At 50.0% G+C, this 22,370-nt stretch overlaps 1 protein-coding gene across 2 annotated transcripts in view; it reads left to right on the top strand.

Moving 5' to 3' along the window:
* Positions 1-94: 94 nt before the first annotated feature.
* The window catches only part of PEX1 (peroxisomal biogenesis factor 1), a 628,515-nt gene continuing 606,239 nt past the window's right edge, over positions 95-22,370 (top strand). The window contains exon 1 of one of the 2 annotated variants that reach the window (XM_078663649.1): positions 95-353. In XM_078663649.1, the coding sequence (XP_078519775.1) occupies positions 237-353 (117 nt within the window). In that variant the 5' untranslated portion in view covers positions 95-236. The remainder of the gene's footprint in view (positions 354-22,370) is intronic. The other variant, XM_078663648.1, reaches the window with a different exon arrangement.

Raw genomic sequence — 22,370 nt, 5'->3', positions numbered from 1 at the left:
GCCAATAATGTTTTGGCGGCCATATTGGATTAAATAAAAACAGCAGTTTCTCCGCACGACCCGGGAAGCGAAGCGTGCGCTCTAGATTCATTCCCACTCTACCTGTCACGTGGTGGTGGGCACCTTGGGTCACGCCTCCAACCCGCAGGATTCGGATCATGCAGGAGTCAGTTGTCAGTGAATGGCAGTACTTTTCTGTATTTGGGATACCTCAGCCTCTAGTCGGCCGTTGAAGGATGCTGGGTGGCGGTGTTCTAGGGGGAGTATCGGCCTTATGCCTAAGGTTCACAAACAGCAAAAACTGCTTCTTGCACCTTCCGCCTCACCTAGTGTCGCACCTCCGCCTGCATCAGGTAAGGTATTTTTGGCTCTTAGAGAGCCCTCGGGGCAAAGGTTGCACCTGCACTCCCACACACACACTAGTGGTTCAAATTGTGCAAAAGTAAGAAAGGATTACTTAAGTTCAAGAGAAGGGTCACCCTAAAGGTCAGTAATTACTAGAAGGATTGTTACCACATTCTGCGGTGTGGAACAATTCATTCTAGGTAGTGTGGCACAAATCATGTTAGTTAGTTAATGGGTTAGAGCTTCTTAATTGGTTTAAAGGTGTTTCAGTCTTAAATATATACGTTGTGGTTCTGTGCAGTGCGCACGAAACTCCGTAAATATCAGGTCACCACTTTTCGCCGAAAGCACACATTGTATAGAATGTACAAGTTACATACATAGGGGAACACACTGTTATGCAAAACGGTAGAATGTAATATATAAAAAAAAATTGGAAAAGTATTAGGAGAAATAGCAGACTTACAGAATGATGCCAGTGGATACATTATATGGGGCAACCATTAAAAACATACATAATATTATGCTCATTATAATGTGCAAATATTAAAATCATAAAACGATTTAGTGCCTGACCCAGGGGGACAAGACGGAACCTTGGTTAATACAATACGCGATAGGAGGAACAAAGTGGCTGAAGGGAGCTTAAAACATACTTTGAGCTAGTGTATATATTGATGAGAATCTGCATATATAAGTATACAAGGATTAGAGTCAGTGACCGTGTTATAGTATAAGGAGAGGAGTTAACTAAATAACACGTATTTGAAATGCCACTGGGTCATTCTCATAGCTAACAAGCATTTGCAATGCAATAGGTCTCGCATTTACGCAAGTTTGAGCTATTGGCATTGTAAATGACAATGCCTTTTATTTATGTTTGGTTTTTAAAACATAAATAAAAGACATGGTCATTTACAATGCCAATAGCTTCAACTCGCGTAAATGAGAGACCTATTGCATTGCAAATGCTCATTTCATCCCAGCTACTTGGAGCTGCCCTGCATGGGAATTACTACCTGGAAATTTCTATCGGATGCGCTTGCGGCATAGTCTGTAAGTCTGTGTTATCGGGCACACAAAATTTGAGGTATTGTCAGTCAGCTGACCAAGACAAACTAGCAGGAAGTTAAACACAAGTATGAATGGAAGGATAAAACAAAGAAATGTGAAGGGAAGAGTGGAAGGGACTGTGAAACAAAAGAAGGAAGTGTGGAAGGAAGAATTAAAATAGGGACAGAAGGAAAGGGGTTTGGAGGAAAAGAGGAAAACAAAGAAGGGAGAAAGAAGGTTTGGAAAGATGGAAGGACGAGTGAAAGGATGGATGGATGAATGAAAAGCGGACTGGAAGACTGCTGAAACAAAAGGATGAATGGAAGGGTGGAAAGATTAAAAAAGAGTGCATGGAAGGGAGTTGGGTGGCTGGATGAATTGAGAATGGAAGGAAGAAAGGATGGGTGAATGGATGAACAGAGAAAGGATGACTGGGAGGATCGATCGAGAACAGGAAGGAGGGAAGGGTGAAAGGATGAATGAGTGAATATATTGATATTAGGTGAAAGGATAATAGAAGAGAAAGTGATTGTTAGAAAAATGTGTGGGTGGATGTAAAGGTGAAATAGTGGCTACATGGGTCGTGGATTGATGAAAAGGTGATTAAAGAAATGGATTAATAGGTGGATGGGATGGGAAAGGATGGATGGGTGTATGAAGTGGAAAGGACGAATAGATTAATTGATGAAAGGAAGGGTGGAAGGAGGATTGGGCCTGCTTGCTGTGCTCGCTCGGCGTCATTGGACATATGATTCAAAGTGGTAGGTATCTTAATTGTATGCCACTTTCTTGGTTTGAGTGAAAGTATCTTGTAGTTACTGTGAAGCAAAATTTCGCAGGGGCAAAAAGGTAAGTAAACTAAGAAACTTTGCAAACTTCACAAATTAAAAAAATTGCAAGTTCTGCTAGGTGTTGGAAATTGCACAGTTATAAATAGCATCTTGTTGGTGACTAGTGGATTGGTTAGCACAAACGTTTATTTATTGAATTTAAAAAAGGGTACATTTAGCACAGTGTGCACTATAGAACTGAAATGGTCAATTGAACCCAGACAATAATATACCAAGAACGGTTCATGAAGCCGGGGCTGGCATGGATAGAGTGGATAGAAGACAAATGTAAGCAATGAGAAGCGTGAGATTTCAAACCACTGCACTGAGTAGAGACAAAGCACATCAAGCATTGACAAAGCCAAAAGGTTTCGCAGATGGGAGAGCTTTTGGCTTAGTCATTGTCTTTTACCCATGTTGTACAGCAGCACGGCTGCCGTGTAGCATGACTGAAAGAACTAGCAGGAAAGATAATTTATTTTGGTATAGATGAGTTAGCAAACAGCATGTATTAAAAGTGCAGACATTTTACCTGTAGTGCAAAGTGTGTGCAGCGAAGACAGGGAGGCCCACAGAGTAATGTTCTCATGGTTCAGACTGTAGACAGATGCACACTTCTCTCAACTTACTTCTCAGTAGGAGAGATTTCCTCGGTGTCACACATTTTTAAGATATGGTTGCAGATGCAGAGCTGGCTTCGTTATCGAACTTGAGGGACTGAGGGGGTTGTGGTGGGGAGGCGGCGAGGAGGGGAGAGCTCCCGAGGGCAGGGATGCCGGACCGGCTGGATTTGGCTCGGCAGTCAGTCCCACGGGACCACGGGCTGAGTCAGAGCAGACCTCAGGCCTGGCTAGGCTCGCGCCTCCACTGCCTCGCCCCATAGTCTACATGCTTCATGGTCAAGGATTAAGCAGGCTGAATCCTCCTGGTTTTCAAGGCAGCAGTGGGGTTTATTCATCGTGGGGGTGCGGGGACTGGGGGCGACTGGGCGGCGGTTCTGATCGTTGCTGAACCTTTCTGCCTTTACCATAGCTTCTCGTGTCAAAGGAATGTGGTCATTGCGAAAACAAGCGTTTTTGGGGAGACGGCGCATTCTTGTAATCTCCCTATCAGCATGTTTAATTAGCGGCAAATGGCAGAGCATGTACAGGACCAGGCATCCTTACCTTTAGGCAATACTAGTTATCCCCAAGACTTCACTGGCGAGGGGCAGAGTGAGTATCACTGTATTGCACTGTAAAAGTACTGTAGCAGGCGCACAGCGTAAATAAAACAAGCATTGGCCGCTTAAACATATGCACTGCATTACATCGCGGCATCGCAAAAATGAAAGTAATCTCTGCGCCGCAAAAGTGAAAGTAATGGAGGCTGGTGACGCGAGTTGTGGGCGCATGGTAGAGTGAACAATGCAGCGCCATTTGGAGCACAGGAAATGAAACAGCGCGATCTTGCCGGCCACCAGCTTGCTATTAGGCGAATGCGGGTGCGCTCTTGTGCGCGTTCTAGCAAGCTGATCGTCGGCAAAGTAGCATTTGTCAGAGCTACTAAATGTTTCGGCTGAGACCAGCGCATGCGCTGGGTCAGGCCGAGACCTAAAAAGGGTCTAGTTCCTGGTGAGCTTAGCTGCTCGCATGTTCTTTCACCCAGCCTTGCACTTATGTATCCATCCATCGTTTTACATTTCTAACACATCTAACATATTTAGAAACCGAGTCGGCCATTTTGGCAAAGTAAAACTAATATGCTATACACAGTAATATTCCAAATGACTGCCCAGTAAACATCCCACTGGGCCGCCATTTTGCATGGTATTAAGCATATTGTAAATCTGGTGACCATTTTGGAACAATAAAACAATGATGTACTATGAACAATACCATTCCAAGATGGCCGCTTTTTTGAGAAACAGTAGCCGAGTAGCATGTGATGCATTGATGATGACATGAGTGGTTCGGTAGCACTGTTTTGGGAGCTGCTGTGTCCTAAGATAAGATAATAAATTAAAGGGAACGAATTAAAGGAAAAAATGGAGAACCACCGGTCTTTCACCCCAGTCGCGGTGCTGAGTTTTCATCGAATGTGCACATTAACTACAAAAAGCCATCACTCGCATGGCATTGAAGTGGGCTGGCCTATTGCCCTGTGTTTTATAGTGTCGTGGGCAAAAGAAAAATATGAATGACACTTTATTAGTCTATGGCAAAAGAAATCTGGCCTAAGGCCGCTCTGGATTTACGGTTTATTATATTGTTTTATTTATTTATTTTGAATTACAAGAGCTTGTCAGACAGCTGAAACTGTACAGCCAGACCTAAAAAGTACGTTAATACACACCTACTCACAGCCAGCTATGCATAAAATTACAAATATGTACATTACTGCACTTGGCAAAACAATATGCAACCCCTCCTGAGAGAGTCTCGCACTTATTACCACAGCCCAAGTCTTCTACACCCAAGGTTTGCTAGAGGGGGGTAACAGCTATGGTACCCTGTGACATTCAATGTACCAATAGCTGTCTACAAGCTTTAAAACAGTAATAATAGTTTGTTCTTAAAAGCATATTGTTTTAGAATCTGCTTTTTCCAAAAATATGAAATATGTTTACTACCATTGTTGGACCTTTTCATAAGAAACAGATCAGACTCCTGAAACCTAGCTTAACTTTTCCCAGAGACCTAATGAGGTGTATGCCTTTTATCTTTGGATTGTCTCCATAACTGACTCTGGCCTACTGAACTAAATATAAGATTTCCCCCAAAGCAGCCATTAGGCATACAGTCTTAAAATTACAGATATGTACAAACTTACGGTTGGCACACAATATACAACCTCTCGTAACGGGGCCTAGCAAGGATTCTCACAGTGCACTTTTACCCCCAGAAATTCTCAGAGGGGGTTAACCAGCACCAAATCCTTGCCTACTACAGTGATCTGTGATCTTCCACAGAAGTTGGTTATGTTGGGAGAGAGTTTTAAACAAGTTGGACATTTTTGTCCAAAGTACATAATTATCGGAGGAGAAGCCTAACGCTCGCCTAAGATGGCCGCGTAGGTGAGCAGCTCCGCCGAGACGGAACCCTCACCCCTATATCCTGCAACAATCCTGAGACGCGGACTCGAGAAACGGTCAGCGGAAATTTTGCGGAATCCCCCGAAGCAACTCCGGTCCCGCTGTGATATCAGGAACGGGAGCAACATGTGAAGAAGTTATGGGCCTCTGTGGCGCGCTCAGCCCGGAGCTCGAGTAGGAAGCTCGGCCGGCCGCGAGCTGAATAACAACAGCCGCCTAAACCGGAAGTGACCGGCCGGATCGGAGCATTGTTGACTTTTGCTCAGAAACAAAGAGGTGGACCTGCGCGAGCTGTACTGAGGCCCCCCGGACCGCGCCTACCCGCAAATACTGTAGGCAGCCACCGGAGGGCTTGGATGCCGATTGGGTGCAGCTGATCCGACGGAGACGGGAGCACTGAGGCTCGGCAGGGGGACGTGTTTGCCGCGGACGTGGCTCCGGTTCCACGGCGGAAGTGAGGGCTGAAGCGGCGTTTTGAGAGACACAACCCAGGTGTTGAGGACGCTGGGGGGCCTTTGGGGGCGTCACAGTGCTCCAGTGAACAGCCCGGATCGAACACAGTAAGCACAAGAGGCGAAAACAGCTGCCTCACTGAACGAGGCCCTTGATGTGTGTGTTCACTTGATAATCTCGGGTGCCGAATAGAAGCTTGAAAATCCTGCTTCCCCGAACCACCCCCCCCCCCACGATTACCTACGCGGGGCCGGAGAGGATCTGCGACGATATCGTGGAGACCTGAGCTTTCTGTACTGCCGGTATCACCAACGATTGATCCCTGGAGACGGTTGGTTGCAGACGAAGAGTGTAGCCTGTAGGTCATTCCAACCCCTTGGGGGGGACAGAAGATATTGAGGTTGACGGGGTCGATGTGTGGGGGCAGCGGATAGAACTGCAGTACAGGTTGGTGTGGTAGTGGACGCATTGCTTACTGTTGGAAATTCTGGCATGGAATCGATGATGGCATCCAAGCCTGAAACCGAGAAGTCTCGGTCCTCTAGGGGATCTCGTTATGTCCAGACTAACAAACTGGACCGATACACGACGTCCAAGGGGTCCCCACAAGACTTGAAGAAGGTGCAGGACTCGGGGAAGGAACTGACTGGCCCGCTGGTAGAGCCGACGTTTCTTGATGTTATGGCTGCTATAGACGGGGTTAGAACATGGGACAGAAAATGGAGTCACTTGATCATAAGTTAGATACGGTGACTATTGAAGTTAATCTTATCCGTGCGGATCTCACCAAAACTAGTGAGAAGGTCAAGTCCCTAGACATTAAAACAGCGAGCTTGACAGATGACGTAGCATCGCTACAACGAGATGTACAGGAACTAAAGCGGGCCGGGGAGGTTACAAGCCCGAAGCTCGGCGATTATGAAGGGAGGGCCCGAAGAAACAATGTCAGGATCGTTGGGGTTCCCTAAAAGGCGGGAGGCCAGGCCCCGGATTTATTCGTAGAGGAACTTGTCCTCAACCACCTCCACCCCAAAGGACTGAGTAATTTCTTTACTGTCGAATGGGCACACAGAGTCCCGGGTGGAAGGCCTAGGCCTGGGGCTCCCCCACGTCCACTGATTGCGAGAGTACTTAATTTCAGGGACCGAGATGCTATCCTGCAGGCCTCCAGATCGGGTGGCCCTCTGAAATTTGAAAATGCTAATCTCTCCTTTTTCCCTGATTTTACACAACCAGTGCAGAGAGATCACCAGGGTTTCCTGGGCATTAAGAAGAGACTCAAGGAAAGGGGCTTGAAGTATGCCATGATGTTCCCCGCCCAACTGCGGATTGAGCTCAATGGGAAACTATGGTTTTTTGATAATCCTGACATTGCCTCAGACTGGTTGGATGCTCAACCTGAGCCGGAGACTGAGGAACCGGGAAATGTAGAGGAGGGTGATGAGTTAGAGCAAGAATAGAGGGCGCCGCCTATAGAAATGAATATGGGGGTGTCCGGCGACCGTGTTTGTCCATAAAGACCATGAGAGATGAGTGTCGCTATTGACATGAGGCTGTGGCTAGGGGGAGTGGTTCTTGAGAGCTGTCTTCTTCCTCATTACTATCTTTAGTTAGTCGAGTCGTTAGAGTATGGGGCGACAGGCACACTGCAAGTTGGGGTTAGGCATAATTGCAAATTGAACTATGTGGGGATGACCACCAGAAAAATTAAAACTAGAATTTCTGAGCATAAGAGTTCAATTCGTTGTGGTAAACAAGCAACGAAATTGACGAATCACTTCCTACAAGTGGGTCACCAGCCCTCAGACATCTCGTGGACTGTATTGGACCAACCATGGATTCCTCCCTCTGTAACTGACATCTCAAAATTTCTGTTCAAATGTGAACAGAAATGGTTTTACAGACTTCGGAGTGATGTATGTGGGTTAAATGATGAGATTCCGTGGATGTCGTTGTAAACAGTAAGCATCCTCCCACGTACCACAGTTCTTTATGAACTTAAGTGTTCGAGACCTGACTTAGCACCTGTATATAAAGTGGCAGTTTGGCTTGATTGTCAGTGTCATCTGAAACAATATTGGACACACATCTCCGACATACTATATTAGGCATAAGTACACATATGTATATACATTAAATAGGTTGGCCTAATTCATTGGCTCAATTTGATCCGATACTCCACAACTTGATTTATCATGTACATAGCTAATGGCGTGGATGTTTGTACTGGATGGTTAATGCCATGTAGCGTTTTCACGCATACACTTCCTACAAGCGCCTTGGTGTATAGCGTGACTAGCTATTTTTGAGTGGAATGCCTGGTGTTTTGACACAGGGGGTGATTACTTTGGATCACCTGCCCCCGCTCTGCATCTTATTTAAGGATTGAAGACTGTCCTTTTTATGATGGAGATTGTTCTAATAGCTGTGCAATTATGATCATAAATTTTCCATTTACGAAGATCAATCTTTCATGGCTGCAGATTCGAACGCCCGGCCGGGATTCGAACCTACTCTCCAGCCTGTGAATGACCCGGGAAACTACATTTCCCTGTGTGCAACAGCGCGTCTGTCGCGCTGCGTGTGACGTCACCGCGCAAGGTGTACGTCCGCACACGCCCCCTGCCTGACGCGGAAGCAGGCTGTGGACATGTTCACCGAGTCGGTTCCTCCCCAAGATTGAGCTTAGAGGGACGACCGGTGTACCGACGGATAGGTGAGCTGCCCTGAGCTTTATATTACTTTAGAATACGAATGGGTGTGCAGCAGCAGGGACTTCAGATGCGAGCGTGATTAAGCTGTCAGCACGCTAAAAAAGCTGGGGTCAGAAACGAGTGGATGTGGAAGCAGATAGCTCTATAGCTCCCACGGATAGGCGAATTGCCTTGAGACTTATGTTATTTAATGACAACGAATGGGTGTGCAGCAGCTGGGACAACAGATGAGTGCCTGACTAAGCTGTTAGCACGCTAAATATGCTGTTGTCTTGAATGAGTGGTTGTGGAAGCTGACAGCTCCAGAAAACATACCCTCTGTAACAAGAGATGCAAGCGGCCAGGTTGTTGATTTTTTGATTTTTTGGCTTGTGTTGTTTGGCGCTAGCGGTGGCGCATGCTAAGACTGGTTTGCCCAGGAATACTAGCAGGTGTAATCTACATCGATGTTTGTGTTATTTTCTTCATAGTGCGGTGCATCCATCTACCTGAGCTCGCGCCAGGTGAGGTGGGGCTTCTCCTTCTCATCGACTGGGTGAGTGAACCTAATGTTGTATACTCACAATTAGGTGAGTGGTGACTGACTTAGACGGTCCATTTGCCGGCCAATAACTTTACTTGACTGGCATTACACTACTTTGTATGCATAACACTACATGCTATTTGTAATGTTTTACATTGTACCCAGATATTCTCTTATTATCTTTTAGTGACTTATATATACACTTTTCTTCTTATATTTAGGATGGGAAGATGATTGTACAGTAACCTACACTATCCAGGTGATATGGTTTATTTATTTTTTGATCCTTTGATCTTATTTAGCAGTAGCACTAATGGTCCTGAGGAAGCAGCAGGAGATCTCGAGACTACTAGACTGCAGAAACATGTCGACCTTACACATCTACTAAGTGGTTATTTGTTACGCCACTTAATTGCACTGTTTTTATTGATTTAGGAGTGTGACGGTGTTTATTAAAATTGTTGTCCCTGAACACGACCTAATTTTAGAACCCCTTTTCTTATTCTTTTTCACATACACTTTTTCTTTGCACTGCTATTCAGTACTCCACCAGACACGCCATTTCTCACATCCTACATAATTGCTGTGGTTTTTCCTGGTACATGGTTTGTTATCAGCCAGTGCAGGTTTTTTCACCTTTAACAGCAATAGTCATATGTGTCTAAAGAGATCCCAGATGATGAAGGGCGGTCTCGATGGTGGACTGATGGGAACTCGTTTTTGATAAACTTTTCCTTAGAATTTTGTATTTCTGGTTACTTTGTTTGTTTGTGCAGACTCACTGTTGATTTTTGTTGGTGTCAATTCTGTTCAGGGGATTCAACAGGTAGAGTCTTTAATTTACCCCTGGGACCTTCCTTTTGTGATTAGGGGTTAGGCATAAGCCAAGAGCAGGGGTACAGGGTGGGGGGAGGAGAGTTGGGAATGTTCTGTTGATTTGCTTGGTGTGTTTTCAGTTTTTGTTTATCCAGGCATCGGGTGGGAATGCAGCATTTGTGATTTGCAGCAGACAGAGGATCACTGCTTTCTTTTGGTGTTTGATGATGAGGGGTAGGGAGCTGAGGATTTTGAGTTGGAATGTGAATGGGTTGGGGGACAAAATTAGGCGATGTATTGTTCTTCGGTATCTTAAACATCACTCACCAGATGTGGTCTTGCTCCAGGAAACACATTTAATTGGCAATTCCTGTAAGGTGATGCATAGAATGGGGTACAGGTTGGTGGCTCATGCTGGTTTCATGTCGGGATCCAGGGGGCTGGGCATCCTGGTTCGAAAGGCGCTCCCATTGGTGATTGACTCTACATTAGAGGACGACAGAGGCAGATATGCTGGGGTGACTGGTCGTTGGGAGGGACATGTCCTTACCCTCTTGTCGGTGTATGTCCCCCCAGGTATGCAGGCTACTACTTTCGGTAATCTGTGAAAGCTCCTGTTGGATCTGCCTGTGGGACTTTTGATCTTGACTTCAATGCAGTGATTTCTGCAACTTTGGATAGGCACCCCCAGCGGGATATGGGGCGCACTCAGCGATGGCTTCCCGACTTTCTAGATGCAATGGGTTTGGTGGATGGCTGGAGACTGCTCCACCCAGACCAGAGCCAATACACTTTTCACTCTGGGGCCCACGGTAGTCTCTCTCGCCTGGATTATTGTCTGGTGCCTGCAGCACATGCATCTTATATAATTGAGGCAGTTTACCTGGCTAGGGGCATATCTGATCATTCTCCTCTCTGGTTCCGATTTTGTGTTGCTTTGGGTTCGGCGGGTAGGGTAGCCCCTATTAACCCCTGGTATATGCGTAACCCCAGACTTCCTAAGGACCTCATCAAGGCATTAGACCATTATTTTGTAGAAAATGAAGGATCGGTGTCCTCCTCTGTGTCTCTCTGGGAAGCCTTTAAAACGGTCATTAGGGGTCAGGCACTGTCACTAATAGCCGGAGTGAAAAAGGAAAGAAATAAAGAGGTAGTTGAAGCGGAGGCTGAGATTGGCCGCTTGGAGAGAGAACTGGAACAGGAGGTAACCCGAGCTAAATTGCATATCCTGACTCTTAAGCAGCATGGTTATAGATCTTTAGTCACTGATAGTGCCAGGGCTCTCGGCAGGGAGCAGCAGGGTCGACTTTACGACCTTGGAGATAAAGCAGGGAAACTTATTGCTTGGCTTGACAGAAGGGATAGGGCAGAGAGGGTCGTCCCAGAGATTGTTACTGATGTAGGAATGCAGCTTACCGATCCCCAGAGTATTGTCGACGGCTTCGCGACACATTTTCAAGCGGTGTGCACTTCGGTCTCGGACCGGCTGGAGGAGGACTCCCATTCACTGCTCTGGGATATACGGCTCCCGTGCTTGTCCGGGGAGGATCGTGATTTTCTGGATAGCGCCCTTACGACCGACGAAGTTGCCCTAGCTGTCCGCTCCTTGAATTCGGGTAAGGCGCTGGGACCTAATGAGCTCCCAATTGAATTGTATAAGCTTAGGCCGGATAGGCTAGCTCCTCACCTTAAGGATATGTTTGTTGAGGCCCGTGAGAAGGGGATACTTCCTTATGATCAGAGAGTGGCGTCTGTGGTGGTCATCCATAAGGAGGGTAAGCCGAAGACTATTTGTGCCTCTTATAGGCCTATTTCGTTATTGAACGCGGAGCCAAAAATACTTGCCAAGCTTCTCTCTAATAGGTTGATTAAGGTTATTAGCGGACTGATTCACCCAGATCAATCAGGCATTATTCCGCATAGAAATACGGCCCTAAATCTACGTAGGTTACATGGCGTGATAGCCAGAGCTCACACCCTGCGGAAACCGGCCATAATCACTTCACTCGATGCAATGGCTTTTGATACTGTAGAATGGCCGTATTTGTGGGCAGTCTTGGCTAAATTTGCATTTGGCCCTTGTTGGACCCAGGCCTTTTTGGCTGGTTCACCCCTGAACTTTTTGCTTTTGATGGCGACCTGGCGTTCGTGATTTCTGGCTTGGCGCACTTTTTCCCTGTGTCCCAGGGTAAAGTGCGTGCGTGTAGTGAGGTTGGCCTGCCCTCCCATAAGAATGCATGGGGACTGTATGTGACCATGTTAGTTCCTGATGTGTGGGGAGTGCAGGCTCGAGTTTGGTATGTGCGGACTCGTGAGATTGAATGCTGAGCAATGATGTGTGCGGCGTGAATGTGTCTAGTGTGGAAGTGCCACTTCTAGACATGGGTGTGCGTGTGCAGTGAGTGTGCTGGCGTGTGATTGGCTGGAGCTGGCTGGTGAGCCTTTGTGCCAGGAGTCTGGATGGGTCTGCCCCGGTGGTGAGTGGAGAGATTAGCATGCTGATGTGAGGGAGGGGTGTACCTTGGACCTGAATAGGTCTGGGCTTTCCCCACACAATGCTGGCTCCGCCCCTGTGGTGCGACTGATGTCCCTAGCCTGGCCAGTGAATAGTGAGAGGGGCTGAGCACATCAAGAGTTCGCCAAAACCAGCTGCGACTGGTTTCTCCCCCACCCTGCACACAGACAAAGGATTTTACTGTATAAAAAGGGGCTGTGTCCCCAGAAATGTTGTTCTCTTCCTGGATCCTTTTCCTGAGGGGGACTGATGCTGGGCGCCAGGAGGACCGCCACTGGGGATTGCCTCCCTGCCTAGGAGGACCCTGTGAGCTGGCCCCTGGCAGGCCCAGCCTTGCCCCCCTCACCTCCTAAAAGACTTTTGCTGGACTTTTGTTTACTGAAACTTTGCCCTATAGCGCTTGGGAGCGCTTTGTTTCTCCCTGCGGCGCCTGGGAGTGCCAGATTTGTTCGTGGGGCTCTCTGCAGTGTTGCGCTGCTGGCGAGGGAGAGGGATTTCCCCTCTTGCGCAGATTGACGGCACGGGTGCCCACCCTGCTCATCTGCCGTTTTGTGCCCCATAGCGAGTACCCACCTCGCATTTGTGTCGCTCGTGGCATAATTAAGATATCGAGTGCCATCCCGATTTATTATTGATTTCGAGGGTGCCCACCCCTCTTTTGCCCAGAAGAAGTCACCGCCGCCGGCCCGGGACCCCCCCCCCTGACGTCCTTCCCCGGGCCGAGCTGGGATTGGCTGCTGGCCCGTGACACCCCCGTGACGTCACTCCCCGGGCCGCGCTGTGATTGGTTGCCGGCCCGGGACCTGACTCTGAAGCAGGAAGTGGAGTGTGGGAGGAAACCCCTGAGGAGCGGGAGCTCTCTGCTGGACCCAGTGAAATACGGGGCTCGCGGGCAGAGCGAGAGCCCCGAGTGCAGCCCGACAGCCAGGAGAGGAGTCCGCTAAAACCGGTGAGTGGGGTCCCGGAGTTCAGTGTCGTGAAGGGGGCGTCGGGGCACATTGCCAGTGCCCGCCCCTCCTGCCGGTGCTCCCCCAGTGGGCCATCATTGTTTAAGTGCCCCGAGAGGCTCCCAGGGGCCATTGTCTTCTTGAGTCCCCGAGCGGGACTCCAACGACCCCGAGGGCAGTTTGCTTACTTTGAGTCCCCCAGAGAGGGACTCCAACGAAGGGGGCATTCCTTCTTCCGAGCCCACGAGGCTCCAGGGGCACAGTGTGATTTCGAGCCCACGAGGGCTCCGGGGGCATTTTGTTGCTTGTCTCGAGTCCCCAGAGGAGGGGCTCCATCAAAGGCGCCATTTATTACTTAAAGCCCACGAGGCTCAGGGGGCATTTGTCTATGTTGAGTCCCCCGAGAGTGACTCCCCTAAAGGCGCCATTTAGTTTCTGGAACCCCGGCAGCTCCTAAGGCCCCAGTGTTTGTTTAGGGCCACGAGGCTCCAACGTTGGCCCCATTGAGGATTCAGCTGCCCAGCACTTAGTGGGCAGCTGCCACGTTTAGACCTGGTTCTTCTGCGCAATCTTCCTTTGGCTGCCTGCGCAGCCTGCCCTGACTTTTCTGGACACAGGGCGTTTCAGCAACAGAGAGGCCAGTTGGCCTGGGGGACAGTTCTTGTGTTGTGCCCTTGCTGGGGGGTACATGTTTGGCCCTATGTGTTTTGCGCAGATGTGATGTCCTGCCTAATGTGATTGATGCAATGCTTTTGCCCATGCCTCTAAATATGTGTTTTTATGCCTAGGACGTTGTTTGCCCTAGAAGAGTGATGCTAGTGAGGTCATGGTGCCCTGCGTGATATTTACCTAAGGTGTTTTAGGATTGCGTAGGTGGTGTTTACCTGTTACCAGTGAGTACTGGTTGTGTGCTACATGTGTTAATTTTGGTACTACAGCTATGATATGTTCTATGTGCTAGTTCTAAAAGTGATTACTCCTGACAGCGGTCCAGGTGGCACTCTCCCATGTAAATAATCCCCTCTACATTCTGCCCCTGCCACCTTGTAAAGTATATGTTTATTATCTAATGTTTGTGGTATAATACAAAGATTATTTTTTATATATACCCTTGTGTGGACTTTCCTTTTTGGTGAGCCTTGGGTGGTGTTGCTGGGTGCGCGCGCGAACGCTCTACACATCGCCTCTCAGATAAGCCTGACTGCTCGTGCCAAGCTACCAAGGCGGTGAGCAGGGGTTATCTTGGCGGGTAACATCCTTGCCCTGACTAGAGTGGTGGTTTTTGCCTGGCTTTGGCGCAAGCCTCAGCCAGCCAGAAATTCCCATTTCTAACATTGTTGGTCAGCGGTGAGGATAGGTCTTGGGTTTGCGCCGTGGCGCAGCAGCGACTGGCTGCACCACAAAACTCTGAATTTTTTTAGATAATTACATGTTGGGGATTATTGTTTTTTGAAGTTCTAGTATTTCTTTTCCTAAGAGTGTCCAGTACATTTGTTCCCTGCCCTGCTCCCAGCGTTTGGTATCTGTGTCACGTGTGGTCAGGTTGAGAAATCAGGGGTGGTAAAAACTGCCTTACCGGTCCGAGGGGGGGGGGGGCGGGGGGTGTGGATGAATGGTGTGTTGCCCTGGACAAATGAGTGTGAGTTCTCTGGGATAGGGAGCTTGCTGAATACTTTGAACTGTGTACTCTTAATTCAGCTCAGTTAAGTCCCCTGTGTTGCACGTGTCCCTGAGCGCCCTGCCAAGATGGAGTCTGCTTTTAACTTCTGTAGGCTGTTGAGATACAGTACGTGTGAGTTGATGGAGTTTTGTGTAGAAAGAGACATAGCAGTGAATGAGTCAGACACCCCGGCCAAATTGAGGGACAACCTGATCTTGTGGCAGAAGGATGAATGGAAACGTGAGCGCAGTGAGGAAGGTAGGGCCCGGGCCGCACGCCATGAGGGTGGTGGGTCTGAGGGGAGCCCTGAGTCTGAAGAGGAGGATGAAGATGACAGTGAATGGGCACCAGCAGATAGTGAGGGCACCAGCAGATAGGGAATCCCTTGCTGGGTCCAGTGTAGGAGGCAGCGCCTCATCCCTTTCCCGGTCCCTGTACCCAGAGGAGTGAGTAGATAGGAGCGAAGAGAGGGAGCACCAGCTGGCTTTGGAGAAGCTCAGGTTACAGTATGCCAAGGAGATGGCGCAGCTGGGTGTGCAGTAGAGGATTGCAGAAGCTGAGAGGGCCTTGGCCAGGGAGAAGATAGCCCTAGAGGGTAGGTTATCCCCTGACCGCAGTTATAGTTTTCTGGATTCCCCAGGGAGGGTTGGATCCAGTGGTGGCAGCAATAGAGAGTTCGGTGCGGGAAGTGCCATTCCACGTTTCCAAAGAATAGTACCTTGTTCCCGAGAGGACACGTACCGGTTGAAGTTCAGGGGCAGTAGGAGACTGCCTCACCAGGATTGGGAGGATTTTGCGGATGATTGTCGTGAGGCACTGCTTGATTGGTTAGAGATTCACGATGAATCTGATTTTGATGGACTGCTCAACCTGGTTATCAGAGAGCACCTGCTCAATTGTTTTGTGCTAGAGTTGCGCCAACACCTGTCGAGGGGTGACTACGTTTGTTCTTGGGACATTGCAAAGGAAGCAGACCGCTGGGAATGTGCCAGAGGTTCTGACACGTCATTGGTGAGTGAACCCGAAAGTAGTGGTTCAGGTATCTTCCAGCCCAGTGTGGTGGAAGAGGCTCAGAGTAGCCCAGTTAGGTCCCAGTGTAGCGAGAAGGGTGTAGGGGCTCACGTCTTGTCTCAGTGGAGTAGGAGTGAGTGGGGGACTGAGTGTTCCCAGGTGCCAGAAACCCGGTCTCAGAACCTGGATGGTTTCTTGAGGGAACACCAGGTTGGGGACCTAGGCTGTCCTGTTAGACCCCTTGAGGAGGATCCCCTAGTGTTGAGAGAACCTGGAGTGTCTGTAAATAGTGCTCCAGTGGTTCTAGTGGCCGGCAGTGCCCCTCCAGTGGGGAGGGCACAGAAGTCCGAAGTGAGGAGTGAATGGGGGATGTGTTCCCCAGTGGAAGAACCTGTGGGTCAGGGACTACCCAGTTGGGCGAAGTTCCTGTGTAGTGACCATGGTGACCCCACTTCTGTTCTGGGGGATCTTCGCGCACTGTCAGAGGGACAGGGGACGGGAGATCTGCGCCAGACAGACCGTCACACAGCACATGAGTCATGTGTTCGCCTCAGGGGGATGGTGTGTGAGTCCCCAGAAGTCCTTGAGTGCCAGGCAGTTATCCCACCCAGGGTTTTAGACCGAAGGTTGGGAGGCCAGGTTCAGGATCCGCCTCACCTGAAGGGTAGGACGTCTGTAACCAGCGTCCTGACCGGTTCATCTTCCAGGGGCACCGCTCCAGTTGGGAGAGTGCAGAACTCTGGAAGAGGGTGCGGAGGGTGGGAGAGCCCGCCTCTGACCCCGGGGCAACCTGAGGGGTTAAACCCTAGGTTAGGAGAGTGGCGTTCTAAGGGTACCCCTCGCAGGAGGTGGAGGAACCCTAGAAGGAGAGGTAGAGGGAGGAGAGCCTTCCCTGTGACTCCTGGTCCGCCTGAGGGTTTAGACCCTAGGCTGGAGAACCAGTGGCAGTCTAGCCCTGTCCTGCAGACAGGAAGAGTGGAGAGTGGCTACTATATACCAGGGGTTACTAGCACCCACTCTGTGAATAGGCAAGGACCGGTGGCACCTGGGTGGCCCAGGGCCTGGGCCTGGCCGCGGACAGCTTGGGAGTACCAGTGGGCTAGCCCCGTTGTTCAAGATGGTGGTTTTAGAAGGAATCCCAGGGGTCCACAGTGGCGTAGAACAGGAGGGTGTCCCGGCAGTGGCGGGCCCGTGTCCGTGTTCTATCGCCCAAAGCAGGGAAGCCCATCACGGTGGTGATCGGTCTACCCTGCGTTTTGGCTGGAAGGGGGTTGTGTTGGACCCGGGCCTTTTTGGCTGGTTCACCCCTGAACTTTTTGCTTTTGATGGCGACCTGGCGTTCGTGATTTCTGGGTTGGCGCACTTTTTCCCTGTATCCCAGGGTAAAGTGCGTGCGTGCAGTGAGGTTGGCCTGCCCTCCCATAGGAATGCATGGGGAGTGTATGTGACCATGTTAGTTCCTGATGTGTGGGGAGTGCAGGCTCGAGTTTGGTATGTGCGGACTCGTGAGATTGAATGCTGAGCAATGATGTGTGCGGCGTGAATGTGTCTAGTGTGGAAGTGCCACTTCTAGATATGTGTGTGCGTGTGCAGTGAGTGTGCTGGCATGTGATTGGCTGGAGCTGGCTGGTGAGCCTGGCTCCAGGAGTCTGGATGGGTCTGCCCCAGTGGTGAGTGGAGAGATTAGCATGCTGATGTGAGGGAGGAGTGCACCTGGGACCTGAATAGGGCTGGGCTTTCCCCACACAATGCTGGCTCCACCCCCTGTGGTGCGACTGATATCCCTAGCCTGGCCAGTGAATAGTGAGAGGGGCTGAGCACATCAAGAGTGCTCCAAAACCAGCTGCGACTGGTTTCTACCCCACCCTGCACACAGACAAAGGATTTTACTGTATAAAAAGGGGCTGTGTCCCCAGAAATGTTGTTCTCTTCCTGGATCCTTTTCCTGAGGGGGGCTGCTGCTGGGCGCCAGGAGGACTGGCACTGGGGATTGCCTCCCTGCCTAGGAGGACCCTGTGAGCTGGCCCCTGGCAGGCCCAGCCTTGCCCCCCACCTCCTAAAAGACTTTTGCTGGACTTTTGTTTACTGAAACTTTGCCCTATAGCGCTTGGGAGCGCTTTGTTTCTCCCTGCGGTGCCTGGGAGTGCCAGATTTGTTTGTGGGGGCTCTCTGCAGCGTTGCGCTGCTGGCGAGGGAGAGGGATTCCCCCTCTTGCGCAGATTGACGGCGCGGGTGCCCACCCCGCTCATCTGCCGTTTTGTGCCCCCTAGCTAGTGCCAACATCGCATTTGTGCCGCTCGTGGCATAATTAAGATATCGAGTGCCACCCCGATTTATTATTGATTTCGAGGGTGCCCACCCCTCTTTTGCCCAGAAGAAGTCACCGCCGCCGGCCCGGGACCCCCCCTGACGTCCTTCCCCGGGCCGCGCTGGGATTGGCTGCTGGCCCGGGACACCCCCGTGACGTCACTCCCCGGGCCGCGCTGTGATTGGTTGCCGGCCCGGGACCTGACTCTGAAGCAGGAAGTGGAGTGTGGGAGGAGAGCCCCGAGGAGCGGGAGCTCTCTGCCGGACCCAGTGAAATACGGGGCTCGTGGGCAGAGCGAGAGCCCCGAGTGCAGCCCGACCGCCAGGAGAGGAGTCCGCTAAAACCGGTGATTGGGGTCCCGCAGTTCAGTGTCGTGAAGGGGGCGTCGGGGCACATTGCCAGTGCCCGCCCCTCCTGCCGGTGCTCCCCCAGTGGGCCATCATTGTTTAAGGGCCCGAGAGGCTCCCAGGGGCCATTGTCTTCTTGAGTCCCCGAGCGGGACTCCAACGACCCCGGGGTCAGTTTGCTTACTTTGAGTCCCCCAGAGAGGGACTCCAACGAAGGGGGCATTCTTTCTTCCGAGCCCACGAGGCTCCAGGGGCGCAGTGTGATTTCGAGCCCACGACGGCTCCGGGGGCATTTTGTTGCTTGTCTCGAGTCCCCAGAGGAGGGGCTCCACCAGAGGCGCCATTTATTATTTAGAGCCCACGAGGCTCAGGGGGGCATTTGTCTATGTTGAGTCCCCCGAGAGGGACTCCCCTGAAGGCGCCATTTTGTTTCTGGAACCCCGGCAGCTCCTAAGGCCCCAGTGTTTGTTTAGGGCCACGAGGCTCCAACGTTGGCCCCATTGAGGATTCAGCTGCCCAGCACTTAGTGGGCAGCTGCCACGTTTAGGCCTGGTTCTTCTGCGCAATCTTCCTTAGGCTGCCTGCGCAGCCTGCCCTGACTGTTCTGGACACAGGGTGTTTCAGCCCCAGAGAGGCCAGTTGGCCTGGGGGACAGTTCTTGTGTTGTGCCCTTGCGGGGGGGTACATGTTTGGCCCTATGTGTTTTGCGCAGATGTGATTTCCTGCCTAATGTGATTGATGCAATGCTTTTGCCCATGCCTCTAAATATGTGTTTTTATGCCGAGGAGGTTGTTTGCCCTAGAAGAGTGATGCTAGTGAGGTCATGGTGCCATGAGTGAATTTTACCTTAGGTGTTTTAGGATTGCGTAGGTGGTGTTTACCTGTTACCAGTGAGTACTGGTTGTGTGCTACATGTGCTAGTTTAGTTACTACAGTTATGATATGTTCTATGTGCTAGTTCTAAAAGTGATTACTCCTGACAGCGGTCCAGGTGGCCCTGTCCCATGTAAATAATCCCCTCTACATTCTGCCCGTGCCCATGGCACCTTGTAAAGTATATGTTTATTATCTAATGTTTGTGGTATATTACAAAGACTATTTTTTTATATACACCCTTGTGTGGAGTTTCCTTTGTGGTGGGCCTTGGGTGTTGTGGCTGGGTGCGCGCGCGAACGCTTTACACATCGCCTCTGAGATAAGCCTGACTGCTCGTGCCAAGCTACCAAGGGGGTGAGCAGGGGTTATCTTGGCGGGTAACTTCCTTGCCCTGACTAGAGTGGTGGTTTTTGCCTGGCTTTGGCGCAAGCCTCAGCCAGCCAGAAATTCCCATTTCTAACAGCCCTGACTTTATCCGCTGGGTGCGTTTGCTATATACTGAACCACTCTCTCAGATAGTGGTTAATAATCTAGTCTCGGTGCCCTTTCTTCTTGATCGAGGCACTCGGCAGGGCTGCCCCCTCTCTCCCCTTCTTTTTTCGTTGGCTCTGGAGCCCCTAGCGGCGTGGATCCGCTGGGAGACGTCTATTTGAGGCATTCGGTGGTCACCTGACTGGGAGGATCGAATCTCCTTGTATGCGGATGATATTCTGCTCTATCTGACCTCACCTAGGAAGTCCCTTATTGTAGTTTGTGACGTGTTGGCGTCCTTTGGTAAAAACTCTGGGTTATCCATTAACTGGGGGAAATCTCTTATTTGTACTTAAGGGGGAGACCCTGGTCCCTCCGCGCAATTGCCCTATCCAGATTAATACGGGCGGTTTCAAATATCTGGGAGTTTTCATCTCGTTAGACCCTGTGATCCGGTATGCGAGGAATCTCCTCCCTCCCCTGCAGATGCTTAGGGGCGACACGGCGAATTGGAAGAAACTTCCCCTCTCGCTGTTGGGGCGAGCGGCCCTTTTTAAAATGATGTCGCTGCCTCGTTTTCTTTATGCCCTTCAGAATACTTTGGATGTAGTGCCGGCTATTTATTTCTGGGAGGTGGAAGGGGTGCAACGTAGCTTATTATGGGAGGGCCGACCCCGTATCGCTTCAGCTAAACTGATGCTTCCATGGTATGACGTGGTGTTGCCCTCCCGGACATCAAGCAATATTATTGGGCCTCCCAGCTAGCTGCAATCAATCAGGGAACATACGGGCCAGTGGCCGACCCCGGATATGCGATGGATAAGTGGCTCCTCCCTGGAGGGAATTACAATAGGGCATTGTACTCTAAGTCAGCGAAGTTGAATTTGACTGGGCCCACTAAACATGCGGTGAGGATCTGGCATGATGCCACAAGCTCATTGGGTTGGCGAGACCGGCTGCCATTAGCCACCCCGCTGTTTGATTCGGAACGCCTTGGTAAGCTTTGGAATACGAGAGGGTTTGATAAGTGGGATTTGATAGGGATCTCGACCATCAGTGATATCTGGAGTAAGGGGAGGATTAAGACATTCGAAGAACTTCAGGTCGAGTTTGATCTGACGGGAACTGAGTACTTTCGATATGCGCAAATCCGGGATGCATTAAAGGCAGCCTTGCCTGACGAGACTGACCTACCTGATGCCTCACCTCTTGAGGATAGATTTTTAGATTGCCATCTACCTGAGAAAACTATCTCTTTGATCTACAAGAAATTAATTAATCATAGGGCAGACGTCCTTCAGGAATTGAGGGATAACTGGACGCGAGATGGTATGGAATTGGACGATGAGGACTGGCAATTGGCTGTCTCTTCTCCAAAAGTGGTGGCAATCCCAGCACAATTACGTCTCGTACAGTAAAAAATACTGCACAGGGTCTATGCTACGGGTCCCCGCCTTGTCCAGGTGTGGTTATCGGACGAAGGCTTCAGTAGACGGAAATGTGGTCTCGTGGGTACATTCCTCCATATTCTTTGGGAATATCGGTACATTGTTGAGTTCTGGGGTAAGATCCACAATACTATACAGGAGGTTTTGGGGGTCGCGCTGCTGCCGGAGGCAAGGAGATGCCTCCTTAATATGTGGGAGCCCACTGATCTTAATGTGGCACAGACACAATCGATTTCACTAGGTTACATGATTGCAAAGAGAAATATTGCTCAGCAGTGGGGATCAGAGCTGCCTCCTACACTCGAGGGCTGGAAAAATGATCTGGATTGGTGTATGTTTCGCGAAAAGTCTGTTTACATAGCAAGAGGCTGGCCTCGAAAGTGGGTGTTAGTTTGGGGGCCTTGGAACCAATATAGGGGAGAGATCTGTGTGCCACCGAGGGACTCTGTGTTTGATGTGCCTCCATCCCCCGTGAATGCTTGACGAGAATGTACATTGATCCCCGCCTCCCCTAATGATGTAATGTGATGTTATGACGTGATTCTTCTGTACTGTGCTTTTTCTTTTGATGCCTTAATAAAAAGAAATATAAAAAAAGTACATAATTATCAGCTATACAAAAAGTGTCATCAATTACTAGAAGATGAATATGGAGGGGCAACGATTGTGTCTGGCATAAATTGCATTTATTTGGCTAAACTAGTCAATTGTCTTAAAGAGGTGCATTAAGTGAATGTAAAGTTTGTAAATGTCTGGTCTGGTTTAAGTCCCTGCATGTGGGGAAAGCCTTCAAGGCAGTGCTGGGAGGGGGGCTGGGCAACCATGCCAGCATTCCGATTCACGAGCAGATGGTCCTGTTTATGACCTGCGGAGCGCGTGAAGTGGCTGCTGGCAAATGGCTTGGATGTTCTTGTCTTGCTTTGTGGGAGGGGTGGGGGGAGCGTATTGCTGTGCACGCGCCTGGCTCTCACATGAACTGT

Source organism: Lissotriton helveticus, chromosome 10, assembly GCF_964261635.1.
Source record: "Lissotriton helveticus chromosome 10, aLisHel1.1, whole genome shotgun sequence".
Classification (NCBI taxonomy): domain Eukaryota; kingdom Metazoa; phylum Chordata; class Amphibia; order Caudata; family Salamandridae; genus Lissotriton; species Lissotriton helveticus.
Note: the sequence above shows the minus strand (reverse complement) of the source record. Positions and strands in the feature narration are given on the sequence as shown.